This window comes from Macrotis lagotis, chromosome 3 (genome assembly GCF_037893015.1).
Source record: "Macrotis lagotis isolate mMagLag1 chromosome 3, bilby.v1.9.chrom.fasta, whole genome shotgun sequence".
Classification (NCBI taxonomy): Eukaryota; Metazoa; Chordata; class Mammalia; order Peramelemorphia; family Peramelidae; genus Macrotis; species Macrotis lagotis.
In genome coordinates this window covers 109256694-109283824 of record NC_133660.1, presented here as the reverse complement: position 1 = coordinate 109283824, position 27131 = coordinate 109256694, and the positions used below count along the sequence as shown (strand labels likewise).

At 34.2% G+C, this 27131-nt stretch overlaps 1 protein-coding gene across 2 annotated transcripts in view; it reads left to right on the top strand.

Moving 5' to 3' along the window:
* The first annotated feature begins 1530 nt into the window (after positions 1-1530).
* Positions 1531-27131, top strand: part of GRIA2 (glutamate ionotropic receptor AMPA type subunit 2) — a 177152-nt gene continuing 151551 nt past the window's right edge. For both annotated transcript variants that reach the window (XM_074229062.1, XM_074229061.1), the window contains exons 1-2: positions 1531-1797; positions 2296-2436. In XM_074229062.1, the coding sequence (XP_074085163.1) occupies positions 1710-1797; positions 2296-2436 (229 nt within the window). In that variant the 5' untranslated portion in view covers positions 1531-1709. The remainder of the gene's footprint in view (positions 1798-2295; positions 2437-27131) is intronic.

Genomic DNA, 27131 nt, shown 5'->3' with positions numbered 1-27131 from the left:
CCAGTTTTGCTGACTCTTCAAGAAGAGTTAAGCTCAAAATTTTCCTAGTTTAACTGTCCTGGAAGCAAGAGTAAGAATTTCTTGACAAAAGTTCAAAGACCCTTACCTCCACCCAGAAAAAAAAAATGTTGCTTTTTGTTTTTTCCACCTGAAATATTATCATTTTAGTTGCAGTATTGCAGTTTCGACTTTTCCTTTTCCTCCCTGACAGTTATTCTCCATACTACCACCTAGACCAGAGCGGATATCCCATATCAGCTCTCTGTCACGAGATCCTCACTCACTCTCTATGTAATGATAGTGCTGGAGAACTTCTGCTGTTCTCCAAGCTTTCTAGTTCAGGTTCTCTTGACTTTCTTATATACTCATCCTCCAATGCGCTGTTTCCTCAGCCCTCCCCCCTTTCATCCAGGATTGTAATGTACTTCTAGGAAGGAAGATTGGCTTCTCTCTGATCCACACTTACAGGTCGCCCTGCAGTGAGAGCTGCAAGACTGAAGCCAACATGCTATGTAGTTCGGAAAGTCAGCGTCTCATCCTATAAGGAATATCCTTTAAAAAAAAAAAGAAAAGATCTGCATTCTTTTATCTGGGGTTGGTGTTTGAGAGAAGCAGTCCTTCTGGCTTTTTCCTTCTAATGCAGATCAGCCCTTGAAGAAAGGACTTTCTGTTTGTCTAGTGCTCTTGCCTGCATAGAGACCATATTAGAATTTCCATCGCGTGAGTTTTTAAATTGTGGATTTGATTGCTGATCCGGATTTGGACAGCTGGAGAAGGGAATAGCTAAAGGACAAAAACGACAAACCAATTTTTTGGGGGGGGGTTCTTTCCTCAAATTTGTTGTGTTGGACTTTAAACTTGTCTTTTTGTTTGGACATAGACTGGAGAATTAACAAATATATTTAACGCATCAGGGGTAGAAGGAGGGTCGACTAAAAATACTGCAAACTGCAAGGCGCGGTTTCAAGCCACTGGAATCTTTGCTTTGGAACTGGTACTCTCAGTTTGGGGAATAGCAAGCCGCCCTTCCCCGCACCCGCCTTTCTTCTCTCTTTCCAGCTTTGTGGCAGATCCGGTGGGCACTTCATTGCTATGCTTGTGGCGCTGTCCTCGGTTCTGAACCCGCTTTGGGCTTAGTGTGCCTTCAGTGGCAGCTGCTCCGCGGGTGAGAGAACAGCCGCCACGGTGGAGGCAGAGCTCACGGCCAAGTGCGGCGAAGCCCTGCTCTAGGAGCTGCGTGGGGTGAGCAAAAGGAGGGGTGTTGGGGAGAGGCGCGCTCCCGGCGGCTTTTGCGAGTCGCGCACGCGCGCCTGGGACTGCCTGCCTCTGTGACTTGTCTGGATGCGTGCGTGTGTGTGGAAAGAGGGAGAAGAGAACCAGAGCGAGCGAGAGAGGGTGAGTGTGTGTGAGTGCATGTGAGTGTGCTGAATGTACCGAGACACCCGGACCACAGCAGCAGCACCACTGAAAACTGCATTCAACCATTGCTTCCGACTTCTGGAGCTGGGACAACCATCAGACTAGCACCCGCCACAGCAGCTCTGACAAGAGGCACCCCCAGCCTCCACTTAGAGGTTTTTAGGGGTTTGGTGCTGAATTGGTCTCCCAAAATGCAGAGGATCTAATTTACTCAAGGAAACGTTCAGAGGAAGAGGAGGAAAAGAATAACAACGAAAGAATATTTTGTGGATGCTCTACTTTTCTTGGAAATGCAAAAGATTATGCATATTTCTGTCTTCCTTTCTCCTGTTTTTTGGGGACTGATTTTTGGTGTCTCTTCTAACAGCATACAGATAGGTAGGTAAATCTTAGTATATGCCTTGAAATTGTCCTTTATTCGATGCTAACCTTCTTTCTGGATTGACAATTGGCAATTCTTGTCATGTAGAGTTATGTCATACCTTGACCACATTCCAGATTTTAAATATCTCGAATATACATATAGTAACTAGAATGTGGGGAAAGGCTATGCCCGTGATACAAAAGAGGGAGATGCTCGCCTTCCAAATTGCACAATGTTTTACGTGTACTTGTGTTTCTCAGGATCTATATAGGAACGTTTCTGGTGAAAGGAAAAGGCGAACGTCTTTGGCTAGCTACCTTATCGCTTCTGTTTCTGATAATTTGCATGACCCCTTTTTTCATAGTTTGGATTATCTGAGTCCCCACTCCCACAGAGGGATGATGCTTTTATCTTCCCCGTTAGAGGATGAACAGATCCCAGAGGGATCTCCTCTTCTTCTCTCTTCCTGGTACTGACAATGTTCTCTTGTTTCCTGTGTTTGTTCTTTGCAGGGGGGTTATTTCCAAGGGGCGCAGATCAGGAATACAGTGCATTTCGGGTAGGGATGGTTCAGTTTTCCACTTCAGAGTTTAGGCTGACGCCCCACATCGACAATCTGGAGGTAGCCAACAGCTTTGCAGTCACCAATGCTTGTGAGTAATGAATATTCATATTATTCAAATGAACAAGAAAGAATCTGGGTGCTAGGAAGTGGGTGGTGGTGGTGGTGGGTGCGCCTTTGGGGTGGGTGCGAAGAGTAGGGGGGGCCCCGCTGACTGAAAGGAGTAAAGGAGAACTGGAGAGTGTGTGTGCGCACTAGGGGTTTTGGGGGCGTGGGTATGGTTGAGGTGGCTTGGGCCTGCCTGCTTTTTCCTAGGGCCTCTATGTTCCCATTCTCAACCCCAGGCCTTTATGTTGGGGTCTCTTCCCTTCACCCCCTTCTCTCCCTATTCTACTCTGCCCTTGCAAGCGTTGTTGCCTCACGTGGACAAACTGTTCTCTGAGGGTAAGCAGACTCCTGGGATGCTGGACAGATCCAGGGATTGAATGAGAGCTCCTAGCTTGTCTGTCTAGTAGCGGCTTCCAACTCCTGCACAGACAACCAGGGCTCCACAGAACATTGACTGTTTCCTTTTCCATAGGGCACATTAAAAAAAAAAATGGTTCCGGATGCGCTGGGCTCGGGGTGCGTTACATAACACCTTTTTTGAGGGGACCCTGGTTAGCTGTTTACCAGGCAGGATTTCTCCTCTACTAGGAAAATTAGACTTGGTTCCTAGTTCAGACTTTGTGTGTATGCGTTCAATTAGGGTAGGGGAGAAATCTCCTTTTGCAAGTGTGGGGTCCTTGTAAAGGCGATGGAGCTTCCAGGCTCTTCTGAAAGGGTTTCTTTTGTCCACCCGGCAGCTCTATGCTAGCGGACTCTGCCTGCTCAGCTCTCAGTTAGCCTTGGGTTGCATCGCGGGGCTTCAGCAAAGGAAACGAAATGGAAAGAGATCTGAAAACAATTGAATCTGGTTGAGTTTGAGAAGGAACCGCTGTCTTGCAGCCATTTTATTCTTTTCTGCAATCCATATTAGCCCCCTGTCACCCTCATTTCCCCTTTCATCTCCCAACTATCTTCTACCTGCGGGTAGTCCCTGCTTGGCTGCCATCAATATAATGGAAAGACAAAGCAACTGCTTTTTTAAATGTATTGAAATAATTCGCCTCTAGCTGCGAATCTCCACTTCCATCCTTCCTTCCTCGCGCCCCCTCCCCCCAGCTTACCCAGACTGCAACCCTGAGCTTGGTCCGGGCTGCCGCTAGCAAGGGACTGTTTCTCCCGATGGCTTCCATAAATTCCTACTGAGTGGATTGATCGTTTCCCCCTCAGCCTTGATCTTCACGCCATTATATCATATTAAAGGATGAAAGTGGCTCTGCCAATGACTACCAAAACACACACACACACACACACACACACACACACACACACACACACACACACAAAGTCTCTCGTCTCCTCGTCTCTCACTTGTCTCTTTGTCTCACTTTGTCTCTTATTTTGTCACTGTCTCTGTCTTTCTGTCTCTCTCTCTCTCTCTCTCTCTCTCTCTCTCTCTCTGTCTCTTTCTGGCTCTCTCTCTCTCTCTCTCTCTCTCTCTCTCTCTCACACACACACACACACACACACACACACACACAATCACATCCTAACCTAGGTGAATTTTTCTTCCAGCGGGGATGGGGGAAACAGACCTGAAGTGTCTTCGCATTTCGCCAACATCTTCGGGAAGAAGTGATAGAAATTCCAATTCCATCAAATCTTGAGTTTATAATCAATAAATTAAACTGGTTTTAATAGATTTGAGTCATCAGGTTATTTTGAAAACTGGGGGTGGGAAGAGATGGAATCTTTGATTGCTAAATCAGGAAGAGTACTGCGAATACAAGAGATACCTGAAATGTCAGTGCTTATGGGTGAAAAAAATGAGGAAGTTGGTCTTCAGGAGACAATAATGAGAGGAAGACATATGTCACTAAAGTAATTTTGTAGTTTAGGTCATAGACAGTATAATAATATTTGCCAGGGTCTGGGACATGGGGTGGTGGGTGGGTGAGAAGGTAGTAGAGCTGCAAAGATGGAGTTACTGTAATTTTAAGGGGCATTTTTTTTTGAAATTCTCAGTGACTTGTATGGAAGGTCCCCTCAAATCCTCAAAAATGTATGTGTAGTGAATCTACTCTACCAGGTGCTAGCAAACATTTCTCTGTCTCAATATGACCAGGAAACAAGGTTTAAAAATAATTGTAATAAGAAGAGAACTTTAAAATGGATCTAGTGAATACCTAGATCTCAAATATAAAGTTCCTTTAAGAGTTTTGCCTTATATAAGGGAATATGACTGAAATCATTTTTTATTCAATTTTTACTTTTAACTCAATTATTATTGACATGAATAACTCTCCTAACAACCACATTTCTTACTGAAACACAAAAGAAAATTTACAGTTTGAAGACAGTGTTTTTAACACACACACACACACACACACACACACACACACACGTGCACGTGCGTGTGGATGTTTCAATGTAGTCTACAGATTCTTTCTCTATAGTTAGTTAGCAATCATACAATGATTTCTTCCGTATTTTTGTTTTAATGTTTCAAAATGTTATTTTGCGTAAGATTTAGACTTTTTGTTTAAACAAGTAACTATAAGCAACTACAGAGAATCAGAATCTGAGTGTCCAAATTTAGACAATACATGTGCCTGAGAAACCTTACTGGAAAGAGAAAATGAACATTTTTTATGTACCACTTGTTTTACTTTACATGACAACAAAAACATGACCCATTAATTTGGGTCATTCATTCAGGTAATTCTGAGAAAGGTTACAAAGGAGCCCAAAATATTTTACAGTTTTCAGGTAATACAATTCAGATTAACAACTATGATTCCAAAATTATAAGGAAATTCTTCAGTTATTTGATGAAGTATGATGTATTATAATCTTATGTAGAAACTCAAATCTAATGTTAAAAAACTCATGAGACCTAGCTCTTTTTAATGCTTAGCCATCTTTGGTCTCAGTTAATGTCAAAGAACTGTTTTAAAGATATGATTAGACAGAATATAGGAATAAGGAATGGGACTAGAGCTAGAAGTTCAATTGCCAAATAAGGAAACTCCCTCTGTTGCTGAAGGTGGACATTTTTTCAATTTCTATTCTTAGAGTATTATCTTAAACACTTAAGTGATTTTCATAGAGCAATAAAACTTGCCTGTGTCAGAGAGAGAACTTAAACACAGGTCTTCTTGGCTTTAAAGTTGATTCTTTATAATTCTTGCCATACTGTCCAACTCAACTAAACTAGTAAGTGAGTCGCTGGAGTGCAATGGTAGGTAATATTAAGAATATTATATAAACTCACCATATTGACCTTGATCCTTTTAATCTTGTCAAAATTCATCAAAAACCTCTTGTTCCTATGTGCTTTTTCCCTAACCTACTCACCCTGGAATTAAATAATTTTTGCTCAGGACCAATCAACATTCATATATAATTTCTTTTCCATTTTAGTCTAGACATTGATGGCATTTTTCCTGCTTTCATTTTAAAAAATTGTGTAGCTTATAAAGTAGTAGATATGTCACAGTATTAAATGTAAACCATATAGGGTCATATAGCTAAAACTGGAAAGGACTATAAAGGTAATCAAGTCTAAACTCCTTATTTTACAAATGAGATAACTGAGGCCTGGAGAAGTAAAATGACTTGCCCAACATCCCACAGAAAAGCAAGGTTTATAGGGCATATTTCTGTTCTATTTTCAGTAGATTAGTTCTTTTAATTATGGTATATCTTATTCATTTCCATGTATATGGAATACCAGACTGAGATGCTTCTGTATCAGTCCAGATAAAATAAGCGCTAGGTGAAGGAACCAAGAAGAGTAATAGCATGGTTAGAAAATCTAAATGAAGAGCTCATATTACATTTTATTTATTTTTGAGTAAGTCATATTTGTTTATATGTTTTACTTCTCTTTCTTTCCTCTTTAACAATTACAGTGAAAGTAGTAAAGTTGCCTATTTTAAAAAGGCAATCATTTGTTATTTGTTATTTCACTAACTATATGGAGACAAAAAGCAAAACATACTTTCAATTTTATTTTTACTTCCAAGGCAAATGGAACTATTTTGAGGGTCCTCCTCCCCCTTTAGATTGTTCACAAAATGGAATTTTATTTTTGGAGTGGGAAATTTTCTGATATTAATCTTATACTCTCAGTAGTTGAATCCAGTAATATTAGTATTGAAAAAAATGTTCTAGGATGATTGACCTATTCTTGTTTCTTTTTGTGAATGTTTTTAACCTTTTGGAATATTTATCTCATTCAGGTGTATGGACACACACACATATGACAATTCATTATGTTTTGTCAAGAATTTTTTTCATAGTGAAGCATAGGTGTATTTGTTCTTCTTGCATTAGCTATTCATAAATGTCCCTTAAAGATTTGAATTTTTAAAAGCATTTTCCTAAATCTTGACTTAGCTTTATCACAAAATACATTCAGTTAAATGCAACAGATGTGAGCAAACTTTGGAGGTGAATAATGCATGTTTCATCACTTTGACAATTAGAGGGAAACTGTCTCATTAATTTAAAAAAGAAAATTTTGAAAGGGACTTTTCCCCAAAATCCTTAAAAACTTCAATCCCAGCAAAGATGATTTAAAATGACATTATGATATATTGAAACCAATCTGTTCTTCAATCAGAATAAGCAAACTTTTTCTTTTTAAATAATATCTAAGGTCATTAAAAAAAGAATTTCCTATTTCAATTACATAGAAAAAACTTATTATGTGAAATGTTAAGCTAAAGACATGAAAAAGTCAAATTCAGTTTTGTCTGACTGTTTTTCTCTGAGCCAGCAGATGGAGATGTAGGAGAAAATATCGTATCTTCATATACTGTCACATACAGACACAACTGATGGTGGTAGTGCACACTCAGGAGTCAAATTATGAAATGTGATCCATTAAAAAAAATGAACTTCATTTAACCTATTTTAAATGTTTATTTAAGAAGAAAAAAATACATATTAGAAAAAGAACATTTAACCTGGAAAATAAACTAGACACAGATTCCTAAGATTTATTTTTTCTGAATCTCTTATTTCTATTTCCCCCCTCAAAATTAGATTCTTAAGTTATCCAGAACAGACTTACCTAAGGTATGTTCAGGATGGAAATTTCTTTATCCCCTAATACATCCAAAAGATGATGATAGTCTATGAAATTGGGTTAGTTAGAACTTCATCTTTGGTCACTGGTTAGTGAGGTGGCATAAAAGACATTGGAAATATAGAAATTATACAACAAAGATTTTTGATAGGCTAGAACTAGATATATGCCAATTAAGAAGGAAAGTATTTAGATTGTAAAAAGAACTAAAAAGTAGATGTCTAGTAACAGTGTAACTTAAAAAAATTGCTGGTAACTTAATTTTGGCTTGGAAAATATTGCTGTTGTACATGACTATAATTCTCTATCTCTACTACATTGCTAATACACTTATCATAGAATGTTATATGTTACAGTTATCTATATTTACATCTCATTCCAGATTATGGTGTTAGTGATATGAACAGAGCTAAAATCTTCTTTCTAAACGTCTTAATTTTATCTCCTCCAGTGCCCAGTACATTATATTGTATGCCGTGGGTTTTGAATAAATATTTGATGAACGGATAATTCAATTCAATTCTAAAAGCATTTATAAATCACCTAATATGTGCCAGGTATTCAGGATACATACACTAAAGTGAAACATTTTGTTAGAGGAAAGAAAAATGTATACCAAGAAACAAATAAATAGTCTTATACAAAATTGTTGGATTTTGTAAATGTCCCACTAATTAAAAAAAATCCTTAATAGTGAAATACCTATTATTTGTAAAGAAACTTTTGAATTTTTAAATTTTAAGATATAGAAATATACAGATGCTTATATATGTATGTTTGTATATATCAAGTATATATGTTATACATATTTCAATATATTTGTGGCAATTTCCTAGATGTGGCAAATAGGATCAGAATCTTTAAAGTTGTTAGAGATGTTAGAGAGCATCTAATTTAGCCCCCTTGTGACATACATGAATAAATTGAGGTCCAATGAAGTTGGAAGATTTTTTTCTTGGGTTATATGAGTAACAGGGATCAGAGTTTGGCTTCAAATACAGGTCCACAAAAACATATTCTATGATCTTTAGACATTACTATGGTTTACTACAATTTAACATCTTTCCCTTTTCTGGACATTTTGCAAAGGTGAATCCCTAGGTCTTCTATAACTTAATTTTTACTTGAGTATTTCTTAACTCTAACCACACCCCCCCATAGAAGTTGCAAGTCTACAAAATATATTAAAGTTTCTGTCCCTTTATTTATTTGTATGCATTCATGCATGCTTGCATACATACACATATTATAATGCTCATTTAGAGATTATTAGAGGGATTTAAAAGATCAAGAACAGTGAAAAGTTATTCCCATAGTATTCTTCAGAACAGAGGTGATATACGTGAGATCTTAGAAGTTTAATCTTGCTGGCTCAGGAGGGGATGAACATTTCCATTTTAAATCAAGTCTTAGAGCTCTGCAGGGATCATTGCACCATGGCTTTATGACAAGAGGATGCTGATTCATGCTTCAGTCTCAGATCTTCACGTTATTACTTCAGTCAATGCTTTTCAAGTTTATGGAATACCAAGAACACTGAGAAAAAAAAAAGGGTAATGAAAATCAGAACATTTTTGCCCTCAACTATTCCAACCAGTGTGAATTAACCTTTAAAAAGAAAATAAATTCTTTAATACTGATAGAAGAAAAGTTTGATTTAAATTCAAATTCTAGTACAGGAAAATAACATCAACATCTGCCATTGCCTCCTAGAACTCCTGAAATTTTTATTAACAAGAGTTTGATGAATTCTATCTCTTTTCTTTTCTTTTTGGCAAGTCAATGGGGTTAAGTACATTGGCCAAGGCCACACAGCTAGGAAATTATGAAGTATCTGAGGCCGGATTTGAACCCAGGTACTCCTGACTCCAGGGTCAGTGTTTTATCCACTATGCCACCTAGCCGCCCTTCAACATGATTTTTTTAAAGTCCTTGCTTGTTTTTTAGAAAAGAAGTTTTGTCCAGCACTATGGAGATTACATATATTTTGATAATATTACTTACTATTTACCAAACTTCCATTTTACTTTTTTGAGTCAATCTATATAAAACAAAAAATTAGTTTTTTTCTTGTTGATTATAATTACTGAATTAGAAATTTAAAATGACAAAATACCCCATATTTTCAAGTATTCACATTCCTCACATCATTTATATGTGAACTATCTTTAAAGATGAGCAACCTTCAAAACACTAATCATTGATGACTATATATTTAAGTATTTCACTTTATCTCTACCTTGTTTCCCAACTGATCTTGATCTCATTGATATGGATTTTCATTTTAACAACACAGGTCTCAGCTCACTCTTTCCTGTTTTTCAGTCCTTCCATAAATTCGGGGTTCATCCAACATCCTGAGAGCGGAAGCTTCCCCATATTTTTCTAAAATTTTGTGAATGATAATGGAGCAAATAATTTGTTCCTCTGGCCACACATGTCCAGTCTATCCATTTTTTTTTCTGGTCAGGCATTTTTCTGATAACATTATTTAAATTTAGATAATAAGTCAGTTCAGTTATGACATATCGTTTTCTTCCTACCATGTAATTCTCAAAAAACATGATCTTTGGCAGAATTCATTATTTTGTATTCACACCTATAAATGAGGTATGATAGAGAGAATGATTATTTGCAATTTTAAACAAAAACCAAAAGCCTGGTGACTAACATGAACTTTGTCAACATTTTAATGCTATGGGGTTTTTTGATGACAATTTTTGTATAATACTGGTATCTTTGACAAATATGATACTGATACCATTGAAAGAGCCTCTAAAACTGAAGGGGCCTTTAGAGAATATCTAGTCTATCCCTCTCATGATGTGCATGAGTAAATGGAGGCAAAGGGTAGTTTGATGACTTGTCTTTGGTCACCAGAGTAGTAGTGAGCAGAGATTACCTTTAGATGCAAATCCACAGAAAGAACATCAAATAACTTTTATACATTCTAGTGGTTTAAATCTATTTAGTCTTCTTAAGGAAATTTTATAAAATTAGACTCCTGGTCTACTTTGAATCATTTTTTATGTCTATTCCTTAAGTAATGTTTTTTTTTTCTATCAAAGTTGTAACTTTAAAAAATTTTTTCTAGGTATTATTTAGATATTTTTAGACATTTAAATGTTAGATATTATTTATATATTTTAGATATTATTTAGATATGATTTCTATTATTTCATTGCAACCGTATGTCTATTATTTAATTCTGAAAACTATAATATTTCAGAATTTAAATTTTAGACTAAAAACAAAATAAAACAAAAATTCATTCTGGAAAAATGTGTTTGTCAACACCCAGGAATTAAGAGTAACTTTAAATAAATTGTTGTTCCTATTTTGCATTAATGACTCTGCGTGATTTTGAAGGAACAAGTCCTTTTCTTCAATTTTCGGCACATTGCTGATAACATGTTCTTTCCTAGAACTCTGCTTTCCCTACTTTTACTTCCTTGAAAAGACATATATACTCATAATTATGCCCCAACTTACCTTTAAATACTTCACATAAAATTATATTTAAAAGGAAACAAAAGGAATCACCAAGTATGATGCTTAAGACTGCTCATGTCTTTCCACTTGTTATGTACATGGAAATAGTGTGGAGGAAATAGTGGAGGTTGGAAGATGTAAAAAAAATATAGGAGAGAGAAGAGAATAAGAATAAAAATTTGGGGAGAAACTTCTTATACCAATTTTGTTTTTTTGGTATGCCCTGAGATTTTCTATAAAATTGCATATAATCTTAACTATGAGCAACTATAATGTTTCTAAATGTCCTGCATGAAGACAAGATGTACATTGATACTTGTTTTCATCCTTAATTCTTAAATGAGAGCATGCATATTCTTTCCATATCTGATTTCAACATGAAAGTAATACAAATAAGAAACACTTATTTAGCACTTCTAAAAGAGTTGAGATAAGACATAGCTCAAGACTCAACATGGGTTCACTGAGTATGAAAGGAAACTTTGAATTGTAGCACTTTGGCTTATACTCAATTGTTTTAAATTCCTTTTGATGTAGCTTCAGTGAGTTAGAAGTAGAAAAAGATTTGTCTTCCATGCTTTAGTCTGATTCCTCTGTTTGAAAATCTTACTAAAAATTGATGGGAACCATAGAAATATGCTTTTAAATGACCGTATTAATTATTGCTTTTAAAACTTAGCCAAGTATTTCTTAATATTCCCATTCCTGTAGTATCAGTAAAACTTTATATTGGCTCTAACTTCTGCCTAAATGTACTTGAATTTTACCTTAATTCAGTGAATATAGGAAATATTTTTCTTACTCAACAAATGTCTATTGGTGCTACAGTCATCTTACATTGAGTCTAATGTTTTGCTTAGGAAGAAATTTGCTTTTTCAAGAATCTTATTATATTCATATTGTGATTAAACTTTTCCTAGCTTGTTTTTCTATAACTATCCATTTATTATTCATGGGAAACCCTTCCATTTCTTTTGCTACATTTTAATGAAATTGTTAGGATTTCTAAGAGATGGTAATGACCAGCAAGATACTGTTCCTTTGTGAGAGAATCGGGAGAGTTTTAAAAGTAAAGTAGATTGGGATATTTAGATTGCTTTTCACCTTTTAAATAATGTTTTTCTATCTGGCTAAGTATATCATTAAGCAGTAATATACCTTGACTTCGATAATATTTTAGTAAATTTCTTCTTTGCAACAATTTTAGGTTTGTGGAATTATAGAAAAGTATAAAGAGAGCATTTATATTTTCAACAAACAAAAAATATCATATCAAATAATTTCACAGCTATCTTAGATTGAAATTGGGTTTAAAATGTGTGATAAATATTGATCAAAAACCCCTGTGGAATTTTGACAGAATATAAAAGATAATATAAGATCAGTTTAAAGATGGACATACCTTATAATACACAAAGGATAAAATTAGATCTGTTCATAAAAATTTTTATTTTTTGCTATTGTAAAAGATTGAAATGAATTTAAAAACTATATTTGATGTTTTAGAAAATCATTAAATAATGATAATTAATATTTCTGTGCATTTTAAGATTTTCCACTCAATTAACAACTTATTAAATGCCTACAAGACATTATGCTAAATGTTGTGATAGAATAGAAAGACAAAGAGAGAAACCATCTCTATTATACAAAGGTATTACATATAAACCAATTTACATACATTAACTCTTTTGAGTCTCCTAACCACATTGTGAGGTAAGTGATATTAATATCCCTGTTTTTCCAGTGTAGCACTCTAAGACTCAGGGTTAAGTAACTTTCCTCTCTAATTACACAGTCAAGAAGGCAGAAGTGGGATTAAAATGGAGATTTTACTAATTCCAAAATCCAGGACTCTTTCCAGAATACCGCTCTGACTCTATGTTATTGCGCCTTGAGGTCAAATATTAATAGGATTTTTTTATAAGTTTCAAAATCGTGATAATGAACTTTCTGGAACAAAATATACTTTATAGTTAACATTTTTCTCAGAAGGCTAAGCACTTATGCAAAACAGCATTTAAAAAACACTTTATGACTGTATCTAGGATACCAATAAGTTGCTATGGTCTATAGACTTAGGATTTCAAGCCATTTGGAGATGTTACAGTCTGTTAGGTCAATAATATGCCTTTTAAAATGTCTCCAAACACATGTTTACAATGTAGACTGTGTTGACTTTTCTGGGGTAGTTTAAATTATTCCCTTGATGTCTTTTGTTTTGAATGTCCCAAATATGTGTTTTAAAACACATTCTTATAAAGGAAACCAATCTATCAGCAACCAATTGTTTACCACTTATTAAGTTTTAAGTATTATGTTAAAAAGAAAAATAGACCATTCTTGCCCTTAAGGAACTTACATTTTAAGCTCCATGGCAGATTTTGCCCTATCCAATGCTTTTCTCTTTAGGAATTCATGCCCATGACATCCTTGCAAATCTGCTCTTAGGGGTTCTTATTATGTGATAGTAGTCATCCTGTTCAAATATTTTGTACCAGAATATCAGTGTTTTGGGGTGCAATATTAGACAATACAGAAAACTCAGGATTCAAAACCAGAAAGCTGGGATTCAAATCCTACCCCTTTTCATTTACTGCCTATGTGACCCTAGGTAAATCACTTAATTACCTCTTTACTTAGTTTCTAATGAGGGCATTGGACTAATTGGTCAATAAAGATCCTTTCTAGCTCTAAATTGTACCTAGAAAGGATCAAGTCTAATTATTACTCAAGGAGACCTTTTTGGGAGGCTCAAGAATGAAGACATACTTTATACTTTATCAAGAGCCATGTGCAAGAACAACTTAAAAAGCATGACCTAGGGGTGGCTAGGTAGATAGATCACCGGACCTGGAGTCAGGAGTACCTGAGTTCAATTCCAGCCTTGGACACTTAATAATTACCTAGCTATGTGTTCTTGGGCAAGCCACTTAACACCATTGGCTCACAAAAAAAAAACCCTAAAAAAAAGCATGACTTTTCTTTGTTTCTATCTGTCCCTATCTATGTATCTGTCTGTTTCTATGTGCTTCTCTTTCTATCTCTGTCTCATTCTATTTCTCTTTTGTCCTCATCCAACATTTCTAGTCTTCTAATTATATATTGCTTTTCCACACACACACACTCTAAATTCCCATCATACTGGCAGATTCACTATTCCTTGTACACAAACTCCATGAACATTCCAAAGCCTTTGCATGCCTGGAAATGTTCTCAACCTCTCACCTCTATACCTTAGAATTCCTGCCTTCCTTAAAGAGAAAAGTCATATTCTATAGGAACCTTCTTCCCCCAATAATAAAACTAACATGTACTTATTGTCACTTTGATTATAATGTAAATGTAAATGTAAAATGTAAATTCCTTGAGGATAGTAAAGGTGTTGAGAGGTAGAAGAAATTCAGACATGATTCAGCTTTGACTCCTATGTGAACAGCTTTTTGCTAGGTAGCTCAGAAACAGTTTCATAATTTATATTTTTAATAGTTACTATCCCAATTTTTCCATTCTCCCTTGTTCCTAAAGTAGAAAAGTTTAGAAGTCATTGCAGAAAGAATTTTAAGAATAATAAAAGTAATAATAGCTTACATCTGTATAATACGTCTTAATTTTATAATGAACCTTCACACACATGCTATTTTATTTGACTGAGGCTCAAAGCACACACAAAGATGACTCTATTGTCTCATGGTCAGGAGAGTATGAGCTTTGATCAATTTTTTTTTTGCATTGCAGATGAATCTGCTTAGATTTTTCCATACTGTTTTGTAAAATGTTGTTTTAAAGCAACATTTGCTCATTTACAGGAGACTGGCCAGTGTTTAGAAAAGCAATGTCAGGTAATAACTTATTTGCTTTTAGTATTTAGTATTGAGATTTCAAAGATCTAATCAGTGTGGATAACTTTAAGTATGGAAACTCCCTCCATTGATGCTCTTGGACAATTATTTGGTAATATAATCTTAGAGAGTTGCCAAGATTTTGAGACATGAGACTTGTTCATGGTCACATATCTAGTAGGCACAGATTATTTTTTGTCTTTAACATAGTAGCAAAGTTCCTTCCACACAACAGAAGTCAGATTACTGAACTCAGCATGAGACTTGAACTCATATTTTTATTACCCCCTAAACCAGTTCTCTATCCACAGAACTATGTTATTTTTCCAAAGTAAAGATAACGATTTAAAAATGAATTTGCTTTAAAAATTAGATCAATGTTTTATTTATGTTCCATCACTTCCTAATGAATATCCTATTCCTTGACAGAATGTTTCCTTGCAAAAAAATGTTAAGAAAGATAGATCATTGCATCAACTATCTCTAGTGATTTATATCTCATTTTTTACTTATAGTTTACCCTTCTTCTCCTGAGATAAGGGAGGCATGCTTCCATAATATTTAAATAGAATTATAATTAGTCACCAAACTGTCCAGATTTCTGATTTTATTCAGTATTATTTACCTTTACATTATTATCATCCTTGAGTAAATTGTTCTTCAGGTGCTGTTCCCTTAGATCTGCACTGAATCACTCAAAGCCTCTGAAATTTCCATGAGTTCTTAAAATGTACCATTAAATTGTAGCTCTATAATATTCCATAACATTCTTATACTCACATATTTTCAGTCCTCTTTCAATGGATGGGCACTATCTTTTGAACATACACTGTTACAAGTTCATTTGATCCTTGTAGAGTAGAAACCCCTTTTTATCCTCAAAAGCTTTTAATGCACTGAAAAAAATCTATGGCAGATGAAATCTACGAGGAAAGAGGAACACTTAAGGGTAAAGTACAAAATTAGAAATTGAGTTACTTGCTTGCATTCACAGTCAAAAATGACTTTTGTGCTTCATCCAGAATAAACTAGGGTGATAGACTGGGTATGCTAAAAATGTCATTAGAAATTTTAAAGTGCCATAGTCACATATTTATTTCTTCAGGAATTCTCATTGTAAGATGAATGTGATTGAACATCAGTTTACATCTAGTTTTTGGATCAATAGCTCCACAGGTCTGTGCTAGTACATCTTGGAGAAGAGACTTGGGAATATCATGAGATCTGCTTTTAAAACCCTGAAGAATTATCACATGAAAGAAGGCTTTAATTTATTCTACTCATCTCAAGAGATAGAGTTAATATATGCATGCTTCAGCTTTGAATGGAAGTTTAATGTAAGGACAGTCTTCCTAAAATCAGGAGTAAAATTAATGATAATAATAATATTAATAATAATAATAATAAATGGCATTTATTTGTATACTTTAAAGTGTGCAAAGTGTTTTACCTCTATCATCTCATTCTATCTTCACAACTCTGGAAGGAAGGGATTATTATTGTCCACATTTTACAGATGAAGAAACTGAAGATGAGAGAGAGAGAGAGAGCTCAGAATCACACAGCTAATAAAGACCAGAGTTAGGATCTGAATGTGGGCAGACATAGTAGCCTGACATAAAGTTAATCCAAAAAGTAAAATAAGCTATCTCAATAGGTAGAGAGTTCTCTTTCAAAAGACATCATTAAAAGGTGGATAACATCTTGTTATTGAGAGGGTTCTTTTTTCAGGTATGAGTAAGAATAAATGAGTGCTAAGTTCTTTTCCAACTCTGATATTGTAAGCTTATTAATATTTGTTTGTTAACACAAGCAGACTTGTCTTTCATCTTGAGCACCACCAATTCTCTTTATAAGATAGTAGAGGTTATATTTGGAAGTAATTCAATGGAAAAAATAATCTGAAGGATTTAGCAGTTTTACATAACTTGTGAACTCATAACTTGTGAACTCATTATCTTTGAAGGCTTGGAGATAAGCAAAATTTTAGGTGATAATTCTGTGAGGATGAAGATGAGGATTGAAAGTAACTTTTAGCTTACATGCTTTGGTGGTTTAGTTTAACCCTAAAACTTTTGCCAGTGGCCTAGTATCTTTTCTTTCTTTGCACTCTTTCTTGGTTATTGCCTGAGTTTCATAGGTTTAATGATTCTCTCTTCCAGATCTATAAATTTGGTCCTATTCTCTGTCCAGAGTTGTCTTCTTTGTTTCTAATGTAATGAATTTATTTAAAACTTAATGTATCTAAAATGAACTTGCCTTTTCCCTCATAAACTTACTCTTCAAACTCCCCTTTTTTCTTTTAATGTTACTATTTTTTTCTTGGTTCATGGTCCAATTACCATGGTCCCCTAGCTTGTAGTCATGCTCTATTTTTGCCTCTTCCTCACTCCTCATATCTAATAAATTGTCATGTTCTTGATATTCCTCTCTCCACTCAAATAAATCCTCTGTGTTTCAGGAGCTCCTCAACTCCTTGTCCCATTCATAATTGGTGTCCTTACTCCATTCCCACAAAGATACTAAAAATAATTTTCCTAAATCATAAGAATGATCATTTCACTCTCTCCCTTTATTGAGAAACTTCTGTGACTCCTTATCTCTGTGATATTCCTTTTTTGACTGAGCATTTCACAGTTTGACTCTACTCTACCTTTTTAGGCACATTAGTCACTTCAAAACACTCAGTATTTTGGTCCTAACTTGGCATTTTAATCTGATCCCTCCATGCCTTTACAGAAACTGCACCCCCACTGAAAATACACTCTTTACCTCTCTCTCAAGGCTATGGACTCCTTTAATTCTAGTCAATTGGTTTTCCTACACAAAGGTATTCTATATTCCCCCATAACTTAGCCCTCTTTCTTCTCAAATTAACTTGAATTTATTTATTCACTGACTTATTATATTCTCTTTTATAATATTAGATTCCTGAAGTCAAGGGTCATTAAAATTTTTTTGTCTTTATATTTCCAGTGCTTTCCACATTGCATTACATATAATACGTAATTAATAAAAACTTGTTGAATTGAACTTAATGTTTCTTACCTTCCCATTCTCACTTGGCCATCTTGGTAACACTTATGATCATAGTAAGATATAGAGATATGGCAAAGCTAACTTTAAGGAATAATATTGTGGCTAGTAATTTTTACTTTTATAAACTTTCCAATATTTATATAAGCCAGCATTTATTTATATTTTCAGATACTTAATTTTCTTTAATTTTAGCAAATTCAAACATGGAATATATTCAGCATTTAGCAATATAAAGTTTTATAATTATTATACTATATTACATATAACATTATTACAATAAACTTGTTAAGTGATTACATAACCTTGGACAAATGATTTCAGTCTCTGGGTCTGTTTTCTTATCCATAAGCCAGCATTTAACACAGTGCCTGATACATATTTGTGATAATTGTTCAGTTGTTTCAGTTGTGTCAGATTCTTTGCGAACTCATTTGGGTTTGTTTGTTTTGACAAGGATACTAGAGTAGTTTGCCGTTTCCTTCTCCAATTCACTTTACAGAAGGGGAAACTGAGACAAATAGTTTTGAATAACTTTCCCAGGGTCAAATAGCTTGTACAAGTCTGAGATCAGATTTGATTTTAGGAAAATGAGTCTTCCTGTTAGTCACTTAGCTAACACATAGTAGGCATTTAATAAATGCTTATTGACTGGCCAAGTGACTTATTACAGGCACACTGGGCATAGGTTCACCAGTATAATTGTTCTATGATATTAAATTCATGACTAGAAATTCTTGTGCAGAACAAAGTCCAGGGTCTTGTGGAAGAGAGCTATCCAATGGTACAGAGGCAGAGTCTTTAAGACCCTGGCACATGATAAAAGTATGCCAGATACTTTGAGACTACAACTAAGGAAGCTGCTACTGGGGTAAAGAACAGTATGAGGTTAGTCTGTGGAAGAGTTTTCCTGTAGTGGGCCCCTGCAGGGGACATATGGTAGAGGGAACCTAATTATTTTTGATGACTTGGCGCAAGACTTAATTGTTTTTACCTGAGGAAGGAGTACAAGTGCTGTCAGCTGCCTCTAAATTTTGGTACCCTGGGAAAAGTTCTGCTAGACATACCTAACCTAATTAAAGCTCCATATGATATGTTTAAAGCCTTGATATGCTCATTCTTCTGGTTATTTTTAGTCAAGAATTATCCTGAACTCCCTCAGTTGTACCTCTATTGAATAGAAATTCACATTGGGGGTCAATCCATCTGTATGGAAAGGCCCCTTTTTCCAATGGAAAAGTTAGAAGTAATGAAGATAGGCTAGTAAAAGTGAATTTAAATCTACTGGTTTTTGTAGAGTGGACATTGTCTTCCTTTTATATATATAGTATAGATTTCATGAACATAGTTTGCCATATTTTTTATGGTTATAAGCAGTTTTAATCAATTATACATTGTTCAGTAAAAATATAATAGTGTAAGGAATTTGAAAAGCTGAAAAGATCAATTCTTTTTAAAAGCTTTTGAAACTGGCATAGAGGAGGTTGTATAGACTGATGGTGAAACAAATTCTTTCTTGAAGTTCTATTTCCTGCTCTTCTTTTATTCCAGGCAGTCCTGCAGTTCTATTGCTAAAAGAATATAAACTCTTGACTTGAGATTAAAAGGAACTGATTTGCATAATATTTTGCATATGATTGCATAGAATTCTTTGTCATAAATCACTGTTCAGCTAAGATGATCTAGACTTTTTTACCTTTCTTAATGATGCCAGAGAGCATCTGAATTAGTTTCAGTCCATGGATGTGTTAAAATGGTTTGTACTAAATAAACATTGTAAAATGGTTGTTCAGACCACGTATTGAATTATGCTGCCAGAGTGGAAGAGTTAAAGCACTCTTTGGATTCATGGTTCTGTTGTTAAAGTACTTTTTTACAACTTCCCCAAAATGAAATTTTATCATTGATTATTGCTCTCTGGGAGCCTAAAATTGAAATCTATGGTTTTGTGTTTTTTTTTTTCCTGCTGTGTTTATCTGGCACATTGAATAATTGCTGCCATATTGCAAATGGCATTGAATTTACTACAGAAGGATGTGGAATGCTTATTTTACATGGCAAAATATTTGGGTCAAATTTTTTAAAACACTTGGAAAAAGGGTGAACTAAAAAATGAAATTCTGATGTGAATTCCCTTAATATTTAAAAATGTCTTTGCTTTTAAAGAATTAAATGGCTTATTAATGACATAAAGAATAAGAAAGAAGTAAAAAATACTTAATTTTCTTATTCATCATAGTTGCTTAATAAAATCAGAATAAAAAAAGAGTTTTACTTCTTGATTTATAAAGTTGTGCTAGATTTTCATACCTCAAGCAGTCTTAACATTTTGCTTTTCTGTTATTGCGGACTAAGATCAATAAAAAAAAAAAGATGTCAAATTTTGTGTAGAAATTCAGCTGAGAAAGATAAATTTTTTCATTGTGTGTTGGTTTGTATTACAGCTATAATACTGATTAAATCAACTGCAGTTTTTATATATTTCTACCGACTAAGGTCCTCAATATTTCAATATTGGGCTCATGATTATGTCTTAATTCATGTATATTACTTTGAAATTAATTCAGTGTAACACTGCAAAATGCACACATGCAAAATGGAAACCTAGATATTATCAAGGAAAACATGAAAAAATTTTCCCCTTCCTGTGTGGGTTTAAAACAATCATCCTTTCAGTATTTCTTTGATTATAAGATTCATCAGTGGTCTCATTTGCTGTCTGTATTAACACTGGCTATAGGTTACATTCTGGATTGAACATCATATTTTTTATTTTGTATGTAAAAGGTACTTAGGGAGTACAGTGGAAAGAATACTAGAATTGACATTGAAAAGACCTGGATTTAAGACTCACCTTGAATAAATTTAGTACATGCCTAACTTTGATCAAGACTCCTAACTACTCAAACCCTGTTTCCTCACCTTTTTCAAAGAATTGTGAGACTCTGCTGGGGTAATTTATGTAAAGTTCTTTGTAAATCATAAACACTTATAAAATGTCAACTCATTATGTCATTATAAACTATAATAACAAATGGATTGGGGAATGAATTTTAAGATAAGAATTAGCGATTACTATATGAAGCATTCATGTACCTGTAATGCTCAAATAGGCAATATGTGGGATATATTATTGCTCATGTGCTTAAGGTAGTATGATGATAAGCATCTGGAGACAGTGTGACATTGTTGAGTCAATTGATTTCAAATCTCTCCTCAAATACATAATAGCTCTGTGATTCTGGAAAAATCATTTAACCACTCTCAGCCTCAGTTTCCCCATCTTTAAAATTTGAGTAAAAAGTATCTAATTTACAGAGTACTTATGACTTATCAAATGAAATAATGTATGTTAACTTTTGCAACTTAAAGTCTATATAAGTGCTAGATATTATATTAGGTATTGTTATAAATTACTTGGGTAATGATGCATCTTCAGTGGATCTGTGAATAGAACTGTTCTTATTAGTGCCTGGATGTCCTCTACAGAAATAAGATGACATTAATGGCCCTAGAGTGATTCTTTCAGAGTTAAAATTCACTGCCAGTCACTAAGATTGAAAGATGGTTATTTTAGGACGACAGATCCATACAATGAATATCATGAAATATCTGTGAGGATGCAGCCATCTGGCTCCTGGGGATTTTGAATTTTATCTTTTGGTGCATGAATAAGTTGCTAGTTACACGGTTTCATATGGGAGAAGATAAAAATAAATTGGCATTATCAGAACTGTAGTTTTCCAATTATGTCTTTTTTAAGATTTAGGGCATTTTTCTTTTTTTTTCTAAACAGTTTTCTAAACGATAAAGTCATTCTTTCTCTTCACTTTTTCTAGATAGAGGAAACTGAATGTCAGAGGACATATTTTGCCTATTATTGCAAATTAGGTGATCACTATTATAGGATTCTCCACCCCATTCCCCCCTAGCCCTAGAGTATAAAGTAGGTTGGTGTGGTTGAAATGACTTTTCTATTTCCTTCTGCTTAAATAAGGAAGATAGATTATCCTAGATTTGGAAGCATGAAATCCAGAAGGATTTAGTCACTAAGTTCGTCAGTACTTGTATAACTTGTGAGCTCTGCCTCACTTAAATCCAATTGTAAATTAAATCCACTTGTAAATTAAATCCTCTTGAAAATTAAAACATTATTCTCCTGAAGTCATTGGTTCTCTGAGAACAAAAAACAAATAACCCCTGATAGTGATTTCCCACCCCAAACTAATTTGTGCACATACATTTGTGTGTGTGTGCATATGCTGTGTTTATTACATACTATATATTAGCACAAACTAATTTGTGCTTTATTTTTATATACGTATATTCTGTATCCATTTTTAAATGAACATATTTTTCTTTCCTAGTAGAATATGATGGCTTTTGAGGTTAGGGATTACTTTATTTTTCTCTTTGTATCTTTCCCCAAGAACCTAGCATGGTTCTTCATATATTGTTGATATTTATAGATGCTCATTGTCTAAATGATAGACCATTCTGTAAATGTTAACTACTATTGAAACCCCTTAGAAAAAATTTTTAATGACTTCTCCTGTATTGTTCTATTTCATGTGATCAGTCTTGATTAGGCAGGTGGCTATTATGGACATGGCACAGGCTATTTTGTTTCTTTTGTAGTAGGAGAGAGAGAGAGAGAGAGAGAGAGAGAGAGAGAGAGAGAGAGAGAGAGAGAGAGAGAGTGTGTCTATCTGTGTGTGTGTTTGTGTATAAAAGAAAACTTATCATTATAGCTTCAAGCCTGAGGCAAAAATTTCTTTTCTCTTATTTTAAAGGTGAATGTTGGAGGCTGTGATGCAATTCTGGATGTCTGAATGATAGAAGTTTGGCATTCCAGTTCTCTAAGGTCTTTAGAGGTAGTTGATGACACAGTGGATAAAGTTCTGTGTCTAGAATCCTGAAGACCTCAGTGTAAATCCAGTCTCAGGCCCTAGCTGTGTGACTGGGCAAGTCGACTTCTGTAGGCCCCAGGGTCTTCAACTGTCAGATGAAAATAATGACAGAGCCTATGTATCAGGATTGTTGTCAAAATCCAATGGAATAATAATAGTAAAGCACTTAGCACTATGCTTATTAAAGAGTAGTCACTATTTAATTGTTATTTCCTTATTTCCTCCCTTTCTCCAAGAACTGTTTAACAATTCCTCTATCTTTAAATTTATTTTAGTTATATTTCTTTCCACCTTTCATCTGATTTGGTTATTTATAATATGAATAGAATGGATACAAATTTATTGTTTCATCTTCTTTCAAAGTTCTCCTTAATTTTACCGTTTTTATCTGTTTTTTTTACCTAATTTTATCATTTTTAATGACCTATTTTTGGCTAATCTAGTTCCAAAGTCTTATAGTATTTGATTGCTATGTTATATATAAAATAGATTCATATTTATGACATTTTTGAAAAATTCAGCATGATTGATAAACCCAATGTTATAATGAAAAAACTGACATATTCAGTCAGTAAATTATTAATTTCATATTTAATCTTTAGATCTTACTATGGGACTATGAAAAAACTCAGCTATTTAAATATCATCACAATCATAATTTGAGATATGCCACAGAACTTCACTATTCTCTTAAACCAAGCACTCTAGCAAATTTGGACTAGGCACAGTTCCATGAATTTTAATTTTATCTCCTGCCTCAGTTTCTTTATCCATGTTGTCCCACTTTATTGTAAAACATTCCTTTCATCCCTCTCCCATACAAAAGCCTGAGCTTCCTTCAAGGTTTATAATAAGCATCACTTCTAATGGAGATTCTTTTCTTGATCCTCTTTTTAATTAATGTTCTCTTTGTCTTCAACTTATTTGTGATCAATTCTCTGCTTGCATGTAATAAATAGCTCATACATAGTGTGATGTAATCTCCTTTAAGGGAAGAGTTGCTTTTCACTTTAATTTCATATCTCTTGAAAATAGAACAGCACCTTCACATAGAGGTACCTGTCAGATTCTTTCCAAATTGAACTGACATGTCCAAGAATCATGTGGCAATTTAAAAGAACCAAGAGAATTAGAAAATTGAAATAATACGTTATCAAGTGTTTAAGGAAATGTTAGAAGATTCTGTTAAGTGAGAAAAGGAGGAAGAGAAATGTCAAAACAATATGAAACAAATTATGGACATCACTTATAGGTTCTAATACTATTTCCCCTTATGATTTAGTTGATTCCCACTGAACCCCAATTCCCTATATTTCTCTACTTTGCAGCCCTTCTGTAATACCTAGTTATTTCCACTATATTAAATTATTCCACTATATTAAATCCATTACCTCCCTCACTTACAATAGGGAGATGAGACTGAATGTTTCTGCAACCAAGAATTTAAAGATCATAAGAACCATTATATGGGCCATGTCAAGACTCATCATCCTTTGAATCAATTCATTTAACTATTAATCCTTTTCTGACATAGATACATTGTGCAGGTAATAATGCATTCTGACTATTCAGAAGGGAAGGGAAGGCCAAAGAGACATGATGATATTATGCATTATTGTCAACCCTACCCTTTTGTCCTTTTCTTGATGATGATCAAGCTGATTTTCATTGTTCATTGAAGAAGTCCCAGGAGATAGGATGTATATTGAAGGGACAATTCTATGAGTTATTCATTTTCTAGGTGAAAATACATGAAAGAATTTTTTTTCTTGTGAATTTTAGGCAGAATGATTTGTATGTTTTTTTATCCAGAGAACAAAGCCTTAGTAAGATTGCATATCTGCTATAATTCTGAAAGTCTAATATTTTTACCCTGAAGACATCTATTTGTCATATTTTATCTAGTTTTGACAATTAATTCAACTTCCTATTTATCTTATTGTCTGATAGAGTTGAAGGGATTTCACTGAGCATTGAAATTCTCCATCTCCTTGAATTCCAGAGGATTAATACACACATACATACACACATACACACACACCACATACACACAAAGACACAATTTAAAATTCACATGAATAAAAAAAATTATTTGAAATAGAAAGTCATGCTGATAAAAGAACTGGAGAAGAATTTCTATTTTAAATGAAATAATGAGAAGTAATCTAGAATATAATTTCCCAGGTCATAAATCAGAAAACTTTAGGAAGGGACTGTAGTATTAAAGCAATGCCAACCACAAGTTCCTAATTTTCCATATTGAGCTGTTAGTGTATGTAAAAAGTCCTAGACTTGGAAAAAAATAAAACTGGGTTCACAGTTTACTTTACTAGCCATGTTTCCTTGGCCAAATCGATAATCTCTCAGAACCATTTTTATTTCTAATTCATAAATGGAGCAGATTGAATTTATTGAACTCAAAGATTTCTTCCTGTTCTTAATCTATAATATTTGCTAGTTTTAAACTAGGAATATGGATGGAGGTAGTGGTAGTCCCTATGCACTTGTATTTAATGCTATAGATTAGATTTCAACAGGCAAAAAATCAAACTATTTATTAAGCACCTATTGCATGCAAACTAATTGGAATACTTTTTTTGTTTTCAAGGAGTCATTTTCTATTTGACACAGATTTTGATGGGGCAAAAGGAAGGGGGAGAAACAATTGCTTAGTGGTATTTGAGAAAAGAAAATTTTTCTGGTGTTAGAATTAAGGAAAGTTAATTAGAAGAAGGAATATATGAGCTAAACCTTAAAGGAAGATAATGTGACAGATTGATTTTAAGCTTTATCAAAATACTTTTTTTGTATTATCTTATTTGATCTTCACAAAAACTCTCTGACAAAAACCTTTTATGAAGGAATAAAGTGAAGATCAAAGAGGCACAGCTGGTAAAATGTGAGAGGCAAGATTTGAGTCTTGATTTCTCCTGAATCTAAGTTGAAAAATCTTTCCATCTATACTACTGAACTATTTCTGATAAGGATTTTGAAAGCCAGAGGTGACTAGAAAGTATCTTTCAAGTCAGGTAAGGAGGATCTACATGAAGGCATAGAGTCAGGAGATGAGAATGTGGACTTAGGAAAGAGCAAATATATCATTTGCCTTGAACATGAAGTTCACTAAAATAAATGAGAAATTAAACTGAAAGGGGTTGTGTCATATGTGGAAAGCTTTACATATCTAATGAAGAGGTTTGCATTTTCTGAAAGAAGAAAGAGGGAGTCACTGAGAGTTTTTGAGCCAGGAAAATAATGCAGTCACACTGTGCCTTAGGCAAATGATTTTGACAATTTTGAAGCAGAGAACTTGGAGTGGGCAGAACCAAGTTGGGAATCTAAGTAGGAGGTTATTGCAACAATCAAAGGATAAATGATGAAGGCATGAATTAAAGCAATAGTCATATAAATGAAGAGAAGTAAGGGAAGCAATTGGTGATGTAGTGATGGAATGAGGAAGGAAATTAGTTTTTTCTTTAATAGATTTATAAATCACTTGTGTAAAAATAGTAAATGAACTGATAAGAACAGATGAAATCACTAAAGTAAAGAGTTTATAGCAGGGTTCTTAAAGGTCTATAAACAAAAAAATGTAATTTAGCGTAATTGAGTTTTTGTCAGTTTATGTATATTAGTTTATGTATTTGAAAGCATTATTGTGAGAAGGAATTCATAGACTTCAGTTTATCAAAGTTCATTATATACATACATACATACAGATTGAGAAAGAAGAGAGGAGAATCTTGAGGGGCACCTGTGCATAGAGGAAGAGAGATTGATAATAATAGCAACATTGAAAAGATAGATAACTTCTAGGAGGAATGGGGTGGTCAACAATTTCATAGGTGAATTTGTATATGATGGATGGGTGACCATTCATGGTTTTCCTTATAATTCCTGTCAATAGAGGACTGAGTTCTTATTTAGAATCTGACACTATTTATTCCACCTAGGGAAAATCACTTACCTTCAAAATGGAAACCTCATAAGGGAGTTAGATTTGGGCTTGGCAAAACTTGACTGATATAGGATATAAATTGGACATGTAATTTCATTGACATAAGGAGCAATGGTTGAGAAAGCTCCCTCTAGCAACTGCTCTGCAACTTCTAGTCCTACATATTTGCTTATGGCATTGACAAAGGATAGAGCTTTCCCAGAAATATTGAACTCCAGTTTTCCCAGTTTCCAGACTCTATTCAGTGCTATTATGGCTCTTCAAACATTTCTCTATAAATATAAATTTCATTAATAATAATTATGAATGCTGCTCTTGTTATCAATTATAATTGTTTTCTTGTCTGTGAGATCCTCAAAGTGAATATAA